This window comes from Balaenoptera acutorostrata, chromosome 10 (assembly GCF_949987535.1).
Source record: "Balaenoptera acutorostrata chromosome 10, mBalAcu1.1, whole genome shotgun sequence".
NCBI classification, from domain to species: Eukaryota; Metazoa; Chordata; class Mammalia; order Artiodactyla; family Balaenopteridae; genus Balaenoptera; species Balaenoptera acutorostrata.
Window position 1 is genome coordinate 68,494,411 of NC_080073.1, and position 13,268 is coordinate 68,507,678.

Genomic DNA, 13,268 nt, shown 5'->3' on the forward strand with positions numbered 1-13,268 from the left:
AGGAACCACCACCCCTGCATCTTTGCAGTCATTGATAGTGGCTGATTTCTACAGCTCCCATGGGGACATAAGACTGTTTTTGATTTATTATTTGGAGAGTGAGAGGGAGCACCAGGGGCATTGGCTTAGCTCTTCCTAGTATATTACCCTTTAGCTCAAGGGTCAGGGGGCCAAGGTGAGGATTCTACCAGTTCCTGAGGTGATCTGGTCTAACCATTCAGGAGCATGGGATGGGTTCAAGGCCTTGCAGTTCAGTCCTTTCATACACCTGAATCTTATTTTAAGGGTCCTATGCCCTCTAGCAACAAGACTTAATGAATTCTTTGAGCCATTGCACGTAAAGGTCTTGCAATTCATTTCATTCCTTGAATCAATAATCTAGACAACTGAGCTTGTCTTGCTTGACATTATTCATTGCCTTTATAAGCAGTCACCCTAGTCTGTGTTCCTGATTTCTTCATTACCTTTAAATCTGTCTGTGGCCAAAGCTACTCAGTTCCCCAGAACTTGACCCTCAGAGGGCACATGATCCCTATTGTTTGCAGCTGATAATTTGATTAGCTGTTTCTCCTCTACGTATCATGGGCTGTGGTTTTCCCAACTCCAGACATAAACAGGAATATCAGAGCCTTTTGTCTGAAGCCTGGGCCTGAAACCCCCTTTCTGGTGCTAATATTTGGATCAGGTAAGGGCTCTTTTTTTTTTTTTTTTCGGCCTCACAGCTTGCAGGATCTTAGTTCCCTGACCAGAGATTGAACCCGCACCCTTGCAGTGAAAGTGCTGAGTCCTAACCACTGGACCGCCAGGGAATTGCCCAGGTTAGGGCTCTTTGATGCCAATAGCGAAAACCTACTCTAGCTAATGAAAGCAAAAAAGAAGGAAATGGAAAGATAGTGGGTGAGTCACAGAGCTGAAGATGGAACAGAGCCACCTGTCTTGGGTGGGGCAGGAATCAAGGTGGCTCTGAGGTTCCCAGTAGCAGAAGTTTATGGATTATCTCTTGAGGATGTTGCCAAGGCCTGACTAAACAATACCTTTTTTTCCTCATGTCAATCCACCACCAATTCAGATTCCCTAGGGAGAGACTGATGGCCTAGCTTGGGTCACACACCCAGCCCTGTCTCTAGGGTCTGTGTGCCCTGTGATTGGCTATCCCACCAGAACCTCAGAAAGCAAGAGAGGCTTCTCTCAGAGGCAGGGGAAGTTCTGCTGGTCAGGCCAAACAAAGAGTGTCCATCAGCTCCTAAGAGCTTGGCCCCAGGTTAGGGCCTTTTCTGAATGCGGGAACATACAGCCCCTGCTCTGGGGAAGCTCCCAGTCTGATGGTGGAGACACAGGCCATGCCTTGATGAACTTCCAGTCTGATGGCGAAGACTGGTCACAAAACCAGAGATTTAAGAGGAAGAGGAAACATAGGTAACAGCACAAATATGTTTAAAGCAGGGTTCTTTTTAATAGTGAAAAATTGGAAACTGTCAAAATACCCTCAAAGGGGGGAATAAATAAACAATTATTACATAAAGACTAAAATCTTGATTTTGAAAAACTAGTAATGTGAGAAAAAAATTGGATGCTAAATACGTATACATTATTATCCAACTGTGTAAAGCAGTACGTCCAGGAGAAGGGAAATACACCGATATGTTAACAGAGGTAATAATAATAACAATAGTAATAGTAACAGTAATAATAATAATAAACATTTCTGAGCACTTTTATATGTGAGGCCCTGGACTAAACATTTTACATATGTTATTTTACCTAACCGTTATGTGATAGATACTATTATCATCCCCATCTTATACATGAATGAACTGAGGCTTGGGAAATTTACATCCTTAGCTAACAAGTGGCTGACTCAAATCCAGATCTGCCTAAAGCTCCCAGTTTGGGGTTATGAGTGATTTTTATTCTTTTATGTAACTTTCTTGAATTTTTCTATATACTAATCATGTATTTACCTATAAATTCAGGAAAAATATAGATATTTTGAAAAAGAGGGGAAAAAAAGAAATATGCAGGGGGTGGGGGAGGGACGGACTGGGAGTTTGGGGTTATCAGATGCAAACTATTACATACAGAATGGATCAACAACAAGGTCCTACTGTATAGCACAGGGAACTATATTCAATGTCCTGGGATAAACCATAATGGAAAAGAATTAAAAAAAGAATGTGTATATGTGTATAACCGAGTCACTTTGCTGTACAGCAGAAATTAACACAACATTGTAAATCAACTATACTTCAATAAAAAATGAATTTAAAAAAAGAAATAGGCAACAAAAATATAAACAGGAGAAAGACATTGTATTGAACAAAAAGCATATGTTAAGGTCTGAGAAGGCTCATAAGAACTGTTCTTTACTTTGTAGCTTCTATTATCACCCTATCAGTCTGCATTGCAAATACACATATATTTACACATATGTAAATACCTCACGGTCCTTGAGAGCAGGGGCCCTGTCCTTTTTATTCTGTGGTTCTTGCTGAGGGAAGATATCCTCCAACATAGGGCGTAGTACGCAGTAGGCTCTTAGTAATTGTCGATTGAATGATAGGGACGAGAAACCAGTGACCCGGAAGGCGTTGCTGGCCTCCTGGGGATTGGAGGTTCCGGGAGGATGACTAGGGAGTCGGGGAGCGGTGGGATGGGATATGGACTGCGTTCAAGAATCGGTTTTGCGGCTGGAAACCAAGCGAGAGGAATGTGACAACCGCAGCCTCACGCCTTCAATTCTTGCCTTCCCTGCTCAGGAGGGTGAAGAGGGGCCTTGATTCCCAGTGGCGGGGGTGTGCAGTGGGTAGGTCGGCCACTCTGCACCGTCCTGTGCCGAGTCCCGAGGCGCTGGCCACGGTGCTGAAAACAGTGCTATCGGAGGAGGGGGGGAAGGAGGAGCCGGGCCGCGCGAAGGGGGCGGAGCTCTCTGGTGCTCTCAGCTGGCGGTGGGGGTGGGGCAGGGCGGCGCCAGCAGGCTCGAGACCCCGGCGGGTTTGAGAGGAGGTAGGAGACAGGAGACAGCCCGGCTAGAGCAAGAGGGGACACAGGCACCTGGACAAGCTTCCCCTGAAGAGGCCAAGGTCATCTTCCCTGTCCTATTAGTCCTCTTTCTTCTACCTTGGAGGGAGCCTTACCTTGTGCCCTGACCTCCACCTTCTCCCCAAACCCGGCTGAGGGGTGACCCACTTCTGGGCCTCCATCCATCCGCAAAGCCACTTCCAGACCGCAAGTCCCCAGCCCAGGACCCAGTGCCCTCACCATGGTGAAGTTGCTGCCTGCCCAGGAGGCAGCCAAGATCTACCATACCAACTATGTGCGGAACTCGAGGGCCGTAGGTGTGATGTGGGGCACACTCACCATCTGCTTCTCCGTGCTGGTCATGGCGCTCTTCATCCAGCCCTACTGGATCGGTGACAGCGTCAGCACACCCCAGGCAGGCTACTTCGGCCTTTTCTCCTACTGCGTGGGCAACGTGCTGTCGTCTGAGCTTATCTGCAAGGGTGGCCCGCTGGACTTCTCCTCCATCCCCTCTAGAGCCTTCAAGACTGCCATGTTCTTTGTGGCCTTGGCCATGTTCCTCATCATTGGCTCCATCATCTGCTTCAGCCTGTTCTTTGTCTGCAACACGGCCACTGTCTACAAGATCTGCGCATGGATGCAGCTGGCTGCGGGTGAGCAGGGATAGCAGGAGGGATAGCGGGAGGGCAGGCAGGGGCCCACCATCCCACCTTCTGTGGAGTCTCTGAGCCTCCTACTCAGCTGTCCTCCTTTATAGCGCAGCCATACTCAATGCTCTGCAGATGCCTTGGAAGAGTAATTAGAGAGTCTTAGGATGGCTGAGACCAAAAAGACCTTAGAGATCAAATTGTTCAACCTCCTCTTCTTGTAGATGAGGAACTGAGGTCAAGAGAGGGGAAATGATTTGCCCAGGAGCAAGTCACTAATGGTAGAGTGAAGGTCTTTGTTCCCTAATTATAAGATTCCATACTTGATGCAGCAAGTGTGAGCATTTGAGGCAGCAAGTGGAAGTGATATTTTGTGATGGGGGAGGAGAATAGGGTCTTTTAGAACTATGTGGGGTAGGTGGCTACTGGTGGTGCTCAGAGGCAAGGCCTTCCCTGTCCCCCTTTTCCTGCTCCTGGCCCCAGGCAGGCCACTGGGTCCTTGGGCCAGCTGGTCCTGCTCTCCTCTAGAGCCCAGGAAGGGATGCCTAAGACCTTGTCCTGCAGCCCTTGTTCCCTCCCCTCTCCAAGGACCACACACAGACTGTCCATATTAGGGAAATGTCCAGGAGCCTTGTTAGGGACTGCAGGCTAGAGTGAAATCATCTTGACATCATTGGTTAGAATGAGAAGCAGTGTTAACAGGGAGAAGGGAATAGGGATCAGAATCCCATACAACCAAACACGTAGACTCAAGACTGTCAGAGTTGGAGGGGACCCTAGAGAGCTATAGCATCCTCCCCCCAACTATAGAGGAGGAATCTGGGATTGAGAGAGAAGATAAGACTTAGCCAAGGCTACAGCAGATCATCTGGCAACAAAGGAAATAGAATAAAGGCAGTGAGTCCCAAGAACTAGTTGTATTCCAAAGACATTTTTTATTGAGGCACACATTTACATAAATGTAATGATTTGTAAAGTACTTTCACATGTATCATCTGGAGGAGCCTCATCATGACACAGTGAGGGGGGTTTTCCTCCTGTTTTACAGACGAGGCTCTTAGCCAGTAACTTGTCTTTTAGCACACAGGTAGTGAGGGACAGAACCTTCGACTCTGAATCTTGTACTCAGGCTACTTACCTGGTTCCAGAGCTGCCTCCCCAATCCCCCTGCCTTCTCCCTCTCTCTGTACTCCCTCTATATGATGAGGGAGAGGCTGGGGCAGGGATGAGGCTAAGTCTCAGTGGACAGCGGGGAGGAAGAAGGGAGAATGAAGAATTAGCAGTTCTGTGACAAAGAGGAGTAGAATGGACCCTGGCACGCTTGCCAGCTGGTCCTCCATATCAGAGCTATGGGATGCTGGAAACACAACCCTCCCTCTCTCATTCTCTCCACTGTCCCACTCCCCCAACCTCCTGCAACAGGTGCCATTTGCTGAACAGGCAGTGCTGGGAGGGCCTGGGTAGGGGAGGGGTCACCAGGCCATTTGAGTCAGACCCTGTCTGGGTCATGGAGCTGAAGACACCGATAGCAGAGGTGGCCAGGTGCCATCCCATGAAACATTTACGTTGGGGGAGAGAGCAAAGGTGGTGTCATTTTCCATTCTTCCGTGCTGGGGAAGGGAAGATGAGCCAAACGGAGGGATGAGGAGGAGGTGTGCCCCACAGCCAGCCGCTGGGAGATTCCTCCATTTGAAGAGACCTAAACCAGTTATCTTAACCTTGCCAAGAAGCCTGGGGCCAGGGAAGGGAGCAGGAGAGGGGAAAGAGGACTGATGAATGGGGCAGTGTGGGGCCGTAGCTTAACAAAGTTAACTGAGCTTCTGGATGCCAGGTGTAGGCAGAATGTGGTCCCAGATCCTAAAAACACAGGTAGGGCAATTTGCTTGTCTGAGTTCTATTAAACTCATCTGTAGAAGGTAGCAACAGTACCCCCATCACAGGGTTCTTGCGAGGATGGGATGTTATAATGCGTGTAAAACACCTTGCACGGTGCCTGACACATGGTAGGTGCTCAGTAAACACGAAAAACACAGAACAACTTTATCAGTCAGGATGGATGGGGTGATGCCACAGTAACAGACAACTCCCAAATCTTAGTGGCTTATGACCAAGGTTTATTTCTTGATAATGGTACACGCTCACTGAGGATCAGTGGAGGGCTCTGCTCTCACTGTGCTCTTCCAGAGCCCAGACTGATGGAGCATCAGCTGTCATCTGGCTGTCATCATTGAGAAGGGAAAGGGAGCTCTGGAAAGTCTCCATCAGCAGTTAAATGCTCTGGCCTGGAAAAGCACGCGGCATTTCTGCTCACATTTTATTAGCTGAAGGAATTTTTAAGAACTTGCCTAACTTCAAGGGAGAGAGGCGAGGAAGTATAATCTTACTATGTACCTGAAATACTTGTAAACAGCTCTAATGATAGCCACATCCATCGAGGTTGCTTCCATCTGACTTCAATGCCAATAATAATAGCAACAACTAACATTAATTGGCCACTTACCATGTACCAGACACTGCAGTAAGCACTTTCTATACATGATCACGGTCCTCATAACCCTGTTCCGAGTCACGTATTATTATCCTTATTTTCTAGATGAGAGACTGGAAGTCAGAAGGGGTAAGTAAACTTGCCTGAGAATACCCTGGTGGCCTCTATGTAGAGCCCTGAGACACCACGACGGGGTGGACCCCCACTGTGCCCAGGTAGATGGGTGGGGTGCTCCTAGAGGGCTGTGGTACCCATAGTAACAACCTGTTTCCAAGTCGGAGGCCCTGGGCTCTTTTCTGAGGTGCTATAGAAGGAGAAGGGGGCCATGCCAGGTACCAGAGGACTTGTCACACACCAAGTGGGGAAGAGCACAGGTTTTACCAAAGAGCTCTGGGAGGGTCCCCCTCCTCCATCCTAAGGATCTTCCTGCTTGTCACTAAGTCTGAAATGTCACCACTAAATACATTCAGCTCTTTGGAGAGATGTCAGCCTGGGAGCCTGGGGGAATTAACTTTGAAGTCAAGAAAGTCAGGAGCCATGATTGCAGGTCTTGGCTCTGCCATCGCTAAATGACTGGGCAACTCACTTGGTTTCTCTGAGACCTCAGTCTTTTAATCTGAAGATGGGATATTAATACATGGCCTACTTCACAGAACTGTGGTAAGGAGCAAGAGAAAAATGGTACATGAAGTATTTTGTAATCTATAAGTATGTAAATGAGCTCCTCTTAGAAAAAAACAAGGACGGTTGATACATTTAGGTGGGGAGGTGGGATCCTTGATCTTTACACTTTGTTCTGCTTTGTTTGATCTGCTAACTTTCCTTGCAAGAACAAGCGGAGCCCCAGGTTGGTGACTTTGGGTCCTGCAAGGTGCTTCTCCATGGGGCTCCCAGGTAGGGCACAGCTTTGGGACTAAAGGGACTCCAGGCCTGTGAAAGGAGGGCCAGGGGTGGGAAAGCGGCACAGACAAGGGAAGGAAGGCACCCCCTGCCTGCCTGGTGGTTGTCCTTGGGTTGCCCCAGTCACATCCCAGGAATATGTACCTGTCTGGGCAGCTAAGTTGGGGTGGAAATTTGGTGGGAGGGTGTGGGAGTAGTGGAGGGAAGGCGGGGAAGATGAAATTTTGGGCTGTCAATGCTAAATCAATGAAAGCACAGTGTGGCATACTAGCTAACACTCAGGAAATGCCAACTATGTGTCAGGCAACCTTCTGAGCACTTTTCCAATATTAACTCATTGTAACCTTGCTGCAATCCAAACAGGTAGATACTATTATTATTCCCATTTTACAGATGAGGAAACTGAGGCAAGAAAACTTAAGTAGCTTGCTCTGAGTCACACAGCTAGTTAGTGAAGAGCTGGGCTTGAGATCCAGGCAGCCTTCCCTAGTGTTTCCAGCTTTTCCTGTTGAGAGAATCACCCAGAAGAGTGCTTTTAAAGACAGGGATTCCTGAACCCAACCCTGACCTGGGAATCAGCATTTTAAACACATTCAGGGAAGTGTGGACAACTGCACTGTTCTGTAGTGGGTAATAGTGTGGAGACCTGTTTGCTTGAATGGAAGGTCCATGAAGGAAGCAGCCAGAGATGGGGCTGGAAAACTTCCTGTATTCATTCAATCTAAGATACCTGAGTTGTAGGACACACCATTATTCTATGTGCTGTAAAAAGGAAAAATACTTCTAATCAAATTATAGCCTAAAGCTTTGTTATTACACTTATTTCAGAGATGTTGGAGTATGAACAAATGTACATCTTAGGAGTGATGAGTTCTCTGGGCTGGGACCAGATTTTGGGAGGACTTTGAAGCCAGGCGCCTCGTCAAGTCCAAAGTGAGGGGCACAGCTGAGGGCCTGGTGCTGTGGCAGAACCTCTCTGGGCTGAGGAGCTCTTCTCTCCGCCTCCACCCCTGACCACTGGCCCCCAGGGGCAAGTAGCTTTAGCTCTTGGAGCCTCAGTTTTCTCCCCTGTGTTCTACAAGAAGGATGGCAGGAGCTGCCCCTTGTGCCTCTCAAGGCTGTTAATAAGAGAAGAAGGGAGGTGACACGATGACAGCAGTGCAAGGTGGGAGGCAGCAGGTGAGCACACCCAGCTTGATACCATCTGTACCCCTCCTGCCCCCTCAGCCACAGGCCTGATGATTGGCTGCCTGGTCTACCCAGATGGCTGGGACTCAAGTGAGGTACGGCGCATGTGTGGGGAGCAGACCGGCAAATACACACTGGGCCACTGCACCATCCGCTGGGCCTTCATGCTGGCCATCCTCAGCATTGGAGACGCCCTCATCCTCTCCTTCCTGGCCTTTGTGCTGGGCTACCGCCAGGATAAGCTGCTGCCTGACGACTATAAGGCTGATGGAAAAGGTAATTCTCTCTACCCCAGGGAGGTGAGGCTTCCTCTCTGCCAGGTGCCTGAGGTTTGGCCACTGGCCAAGGGTGGGGACACCAAGACCAATCAAACACAGCCCCTGTCGCAGAGGCCAAGGGCCAGTGGAGGGTTGCAGGCTGGCATGCGATAAGGCATTGACAGACCTACGTGGCAGAGGCTGTCTGTGATAGAAGAGTGTCCCCCTGTCCCCCTGCACTCTCAGGGCCTACAGGGGAGAGAGCCCTGGTCCAGCTTGGGGAGCTAGGTGTGGCCTCCCATAGGTGGCACTGAGGCTGGGTCTTGAAATAACAGGGGAGTTTGCTAGGTGGAGAGAGGAACAACAGGGGAGCAAAGGGGATGAGTTGTTGGGGAAGGAGGAAAGGCAGGTTAGGGCAGAGATGTGACAGCTCCTGGATTGCAGATTGTGGGCGCCTAGCCCCCTTGGGTTAGAGTAGCCTGGGGGTTCTCCGTATATCCATTTCCTGATCTGAGCCTCTTTCCCCTCATTAGAGGGTAGGAGGCAGGTTTTTCCTCATTTGTAAAAAATACCTACTTCACAAGATTGTACTCAGGAACAAGATAAGGATGTTTGCTCTTGTCGCTTCTATTGAAGATTGTACCGGAGGTTACAGCCAAGAAAATTAGTCAAGAAAAAGAAATAAAAGACATCTACTTTGGAGAAGAAGAAGAAAAACTATCTCTATTAGCAGATGACATGATTTTGTATATGGAAAATCCTAAATAAGCCACTAAAAAACTATTAAAGCTAATATACAACTTCAGCAAGGCTGCAGAATATAAGAACAATATACAAAAATGTATTTGTATACACTAACAATGAACAATCTGAAAATGACATTAAAAAAAATTTCATTTACAATAGCAACAAAAAGAATAAAATACTTAGGAATAAATTTAACAAAAAAGTAAATGAAATGTACATGAAAATTAAAAAAACATTGTTTAAAGAAAAGGCCTAAGTAAATGGAAACATCCATGTTCATGGATCAGAAGACTTAATATTGCTGACATGGCAATACTCCCCAAACTGATCTACAGATTTAATGCAATTTCTATCAGAATCCCAGCTGGCTTTTTGATTTTAGGATCAGCTTGTCAGTTGGAAATGCAAGACACCCAGAATAGCCAAAACAATCTTGAAGAAGAACAAAGTTGGAGGACACACATGTCCTGATTTCAAAACTTATTAGAAAGATACAATAATCAAGACGGTGTGGTACTGACATACGGACAGACATATACAGATCAATGAAATAAAATAGAGAGTCCAGAAATCAAACCAAACATCTACAACCAACTGATTTTCAGCAAGGGTGCCCAAGACCATTCAATGGGGAAAAGAATAGTCTTTTCAATAAATGGTGCTGGGACAACCAGATATCTACATGCAAAAGAATGAAGTTGGGCCACCTACCACACATCATATACAAAAATTAACTCAAAATGGATCAAAGACCTAAATGTAAGATATAAAATTATAAAACTCTTAGAAGAGACCTTGGATTAGGCAATGATTTCTTAGATTTGACACCTAATACACAAGTACCAAAGAAAAAAATAAACTAGATTTCATCAAAATTGAAAACTTTGTGCTTCGAAGTACACCATCATGAAAGTGATAAGACAACCCATAGGGGCTTCCCTGGTGGCGCAGTGGTTGAGAATCTGCCTGCCAATGCAGGGGACACGGGTTCGAGCCCTGGTCTGGGAGGATCCCACATGCCGCGGAGCAACTGGGCCCGTGAGCCACAATTACTGAGCCTGCGCGTCTGGAGCCTGTGCTCCGCAACAAGAGAGGCCGCGATAGTGAGAGGCCCGCGCACCGCGATGAAGAGTGGCCCCCGCTTGCCACAACTGGAGAAAGCCCTCGCACAGAAACGAAGACCCAACACAGCCATAAATAAATAAATAAAATTAAACGTATGTGTCACATTAAAAAAAATAAAATAAAAAAAAAAAAAAGACAACCCATAGATTGGGAGAAAATATTTGCAAGTCATAATAATAATTCTAGTATCCAGAGTATATTAAGAACTCCTACAACTCAACAATAATAAAAAATAACCCAATTTTTTAAATGGGCAAAGGATTTTTTTTTTTTAAGTATACAGTTTTAATTAATTAATTAATTAATTTGGCTGCGCCGGGTCTTCGTTGCAGCGCACGGGATCTTCGTTGCCGTGTGAGGATTTTAGTTGTGGCATGCGGGCTCTTAGTTGCGGCATGCGGGATCTAGTTCCCTGACCAGGGATCCAACCTGGGCCCCCTGCATTGGGAGCGTGGAGTATTAACCACTGGACTACCGGGGAAGTCCCAAATGGGCAAAGGATTTGAATAGACTTTTCTTCAAAGAAGATATACAAATGGCCAAAAAGCACATGAAAAGACACTCAACATCATTAGTCATTATGAAAATGCAAATCAAAACCACAATGAGATATCACCTCACATCCACTAGGATGGCTGTAACAAAAAAGATGAACAATAACGAGTACTGATGAGCATGTGGAGAAATTGGAATCCTTGTACGTTGCTATAGAAAATGTAAAATTGTGCAGTTGCTGTGGAAAACAGAATGGCAGTTCTTCAAATGATTAAACACAGAGTTACCATGTGACCCAGCAATTCCACTCCTAGGTTTATACACAAGAAAATTGAAAACATATGTTCACACAAAAACTTGTACACATGTTCATAGTAGCATAACAGTCATGCATCTAATGACTGAATGAACATAATGTGTATATCCATACAATAAGTTATTATTCAGCCATAAAAAGGAATGAAGTACTGTTAATTGCTACAGTGTGGAAGAAAACATTGAAGCCAGATACAAAAGACCAGATACTGTATGACCCCATTTATATGAAATGTTCAGAACTGGCAAATCCACAGAGAAAGAAAGTAAATTTTAGTATTTCCCCTGGGCTGGGAAGAGGGGGGAATTGGGAGTGATCGCTAAAGTTCACAGGGTTTTTTTGGGGTGATGAAAATGTTCTAGAAGCAGATAGTGGTGATGGTTGCACAATGTAGTGAATACATTAAAAACCACCAAGTTGTATACTTTACATGAGTAAATTTTATGTTAGTAAATTATACCTCAATAAAAAAAATAAAAGATTGTGCTGAGGATTAGATAGTGTATATAAAGCACCAACAATACCTGCATATTTTAGGTGATGAATAAATGTTAGTTCTCTCCACCTTCAGTCTTTCCAGTACCTCCACTCTTTATATCATCCATCTGCCCAGCCAATAATAGGACCTGTGCTCCATCTGCCCACCGACACCTTTAGGTCCAGGGGGTACAGTGAGGGAGGAAGTCTACATTTGGACCTTAAGTCTAGTAAGGGAGACAATCATGCAAGATGGAATCACAAGCTGATAAACATTATGAACAAAAAGTGCAAGCTTTCTTGAGAGTGAATAAGAGGAAACTGAACTAGTTTGGAGAGGGAATACTGTGCAGGGAATTATCCTGAAAACAAGGCTTGGTTGTAAACACATACTGTTCTCTTTTTTTTTATCGCAGAGGAAGTCTGAAGCAACAGGAGTGTTGGTGCGTAATTTGATTGGAGGGTGGTCTGTGTTCCTTTGGAAGTGCTGTGGGCTCGCAGAATGACTCATGAGGCTAGGCTGTAGGGCCTAGGGAGAAAGGGGGTAGGGGGGTGGGGGTGGGGTGGGAGGGGGCAGGAGCTGGATGGCATCTGAGACCTTCACTGAGGGGCAAACAGGAACCCTTTAGTTTTACTTGTGTCTTGAGAAGTGGTAAAAGCACAGGGAGAGAAGAAATAATTTAAAACAGGCGGGTGGTTTCATAAACTCATCTTTTTGTGGAGCCTGGCAAACAAGAACAGACTGTTTTTAGAAGTCATTATTGTCATTTGGACCCTTATTTTCAGAAAGAAGTTTAAGTGATTTTAAGAGACATAGTGGAAAACCTAATAAAATAGAAAATAAAAGTCATAGAGAAGAAAACAAATATTACAGAAAGCTAGGCTAATAGAATTAGTGTATTGAGTATTAAATTTAGCTCCCTGCTCCCTGATAGCTGAAGCAAAAAACGAATTTAACCAATTTTAATGTCTGGTTGAAAACGAAACACATGTTAATTTCCTTATTGTCATTTCAGTTTCTAAAATGTGATTTAACAAGGACTTGAAGGAACACCTTTAAAAAGAAGGAAAGGGTGGGGGAGGAGGGAGGGATGGAGGAAGGAAGAGAAGGAATAGCCCACAACAGTATCACCTCCCTGATAGCTGTCATTTATTGAGGACTTACAGCAGGCCAGGCACTTCGTGTGGGTCACAGAGATTATCTCCATTTAAACTATTTTATTGATAATTTTTGCTAAGAACCTTCCCATCCTTGACCACACAGACGTACTTTTTTGAATAATGATAAATTAGCATCGCCCTCCCCCCGCACACACACACTTACGATTCTTAAACGTTAATGTGCATAACTCACCTGGGGATCTTGTTAAAATTCAGACTGATTCAGTTGCAGTGGTGCCAAGCACTGCATTTCTAACCAGCTCCCCAGTGATACACTGCTGGGGAGGGGTCACACTTCGAGTAGTAAACGATTAGAGTATAAACGTTTTCTCGTGTTTTTGCCATGTTCCTTACTGAAGTTTTTGAAAGCCACAAACTCCACAGCACTGGTGTACCATTTCATTGCTAAACGAGACCTTAGTTAGGCATTTAGCACTGCTATCATAGAT

General features: G+C 45.8%; 1 protein-coding gene across 1 annotated transcript; it reads left to right on the forward strand.

Annotated features, from left to right (window-relative positions):
* Nucleotides 1-3,259: 3,259 nt before the first annotated feature.
* Nucleotides 3,260-8,672, forward strand: LHFPL5 (LHFPL tetraspan subfamily member 5). The gene is made up of 2 exons (XM_007197971.2): nucleotides 3,260-3,671; nucleotides 8,281-8,672. The coding sequence occupies exons 1-2, from the start codon at nucleotides 3,260-3,262 to the stop codon at nucleotides 8,670-8,672; spliced, it is 804 nt and encodes a 267-aa protein (XP_007198033.2).
* The last annotated feature ends 4,596 nt before the right edge of the window (nucleotides 8,673-13,268 follow it).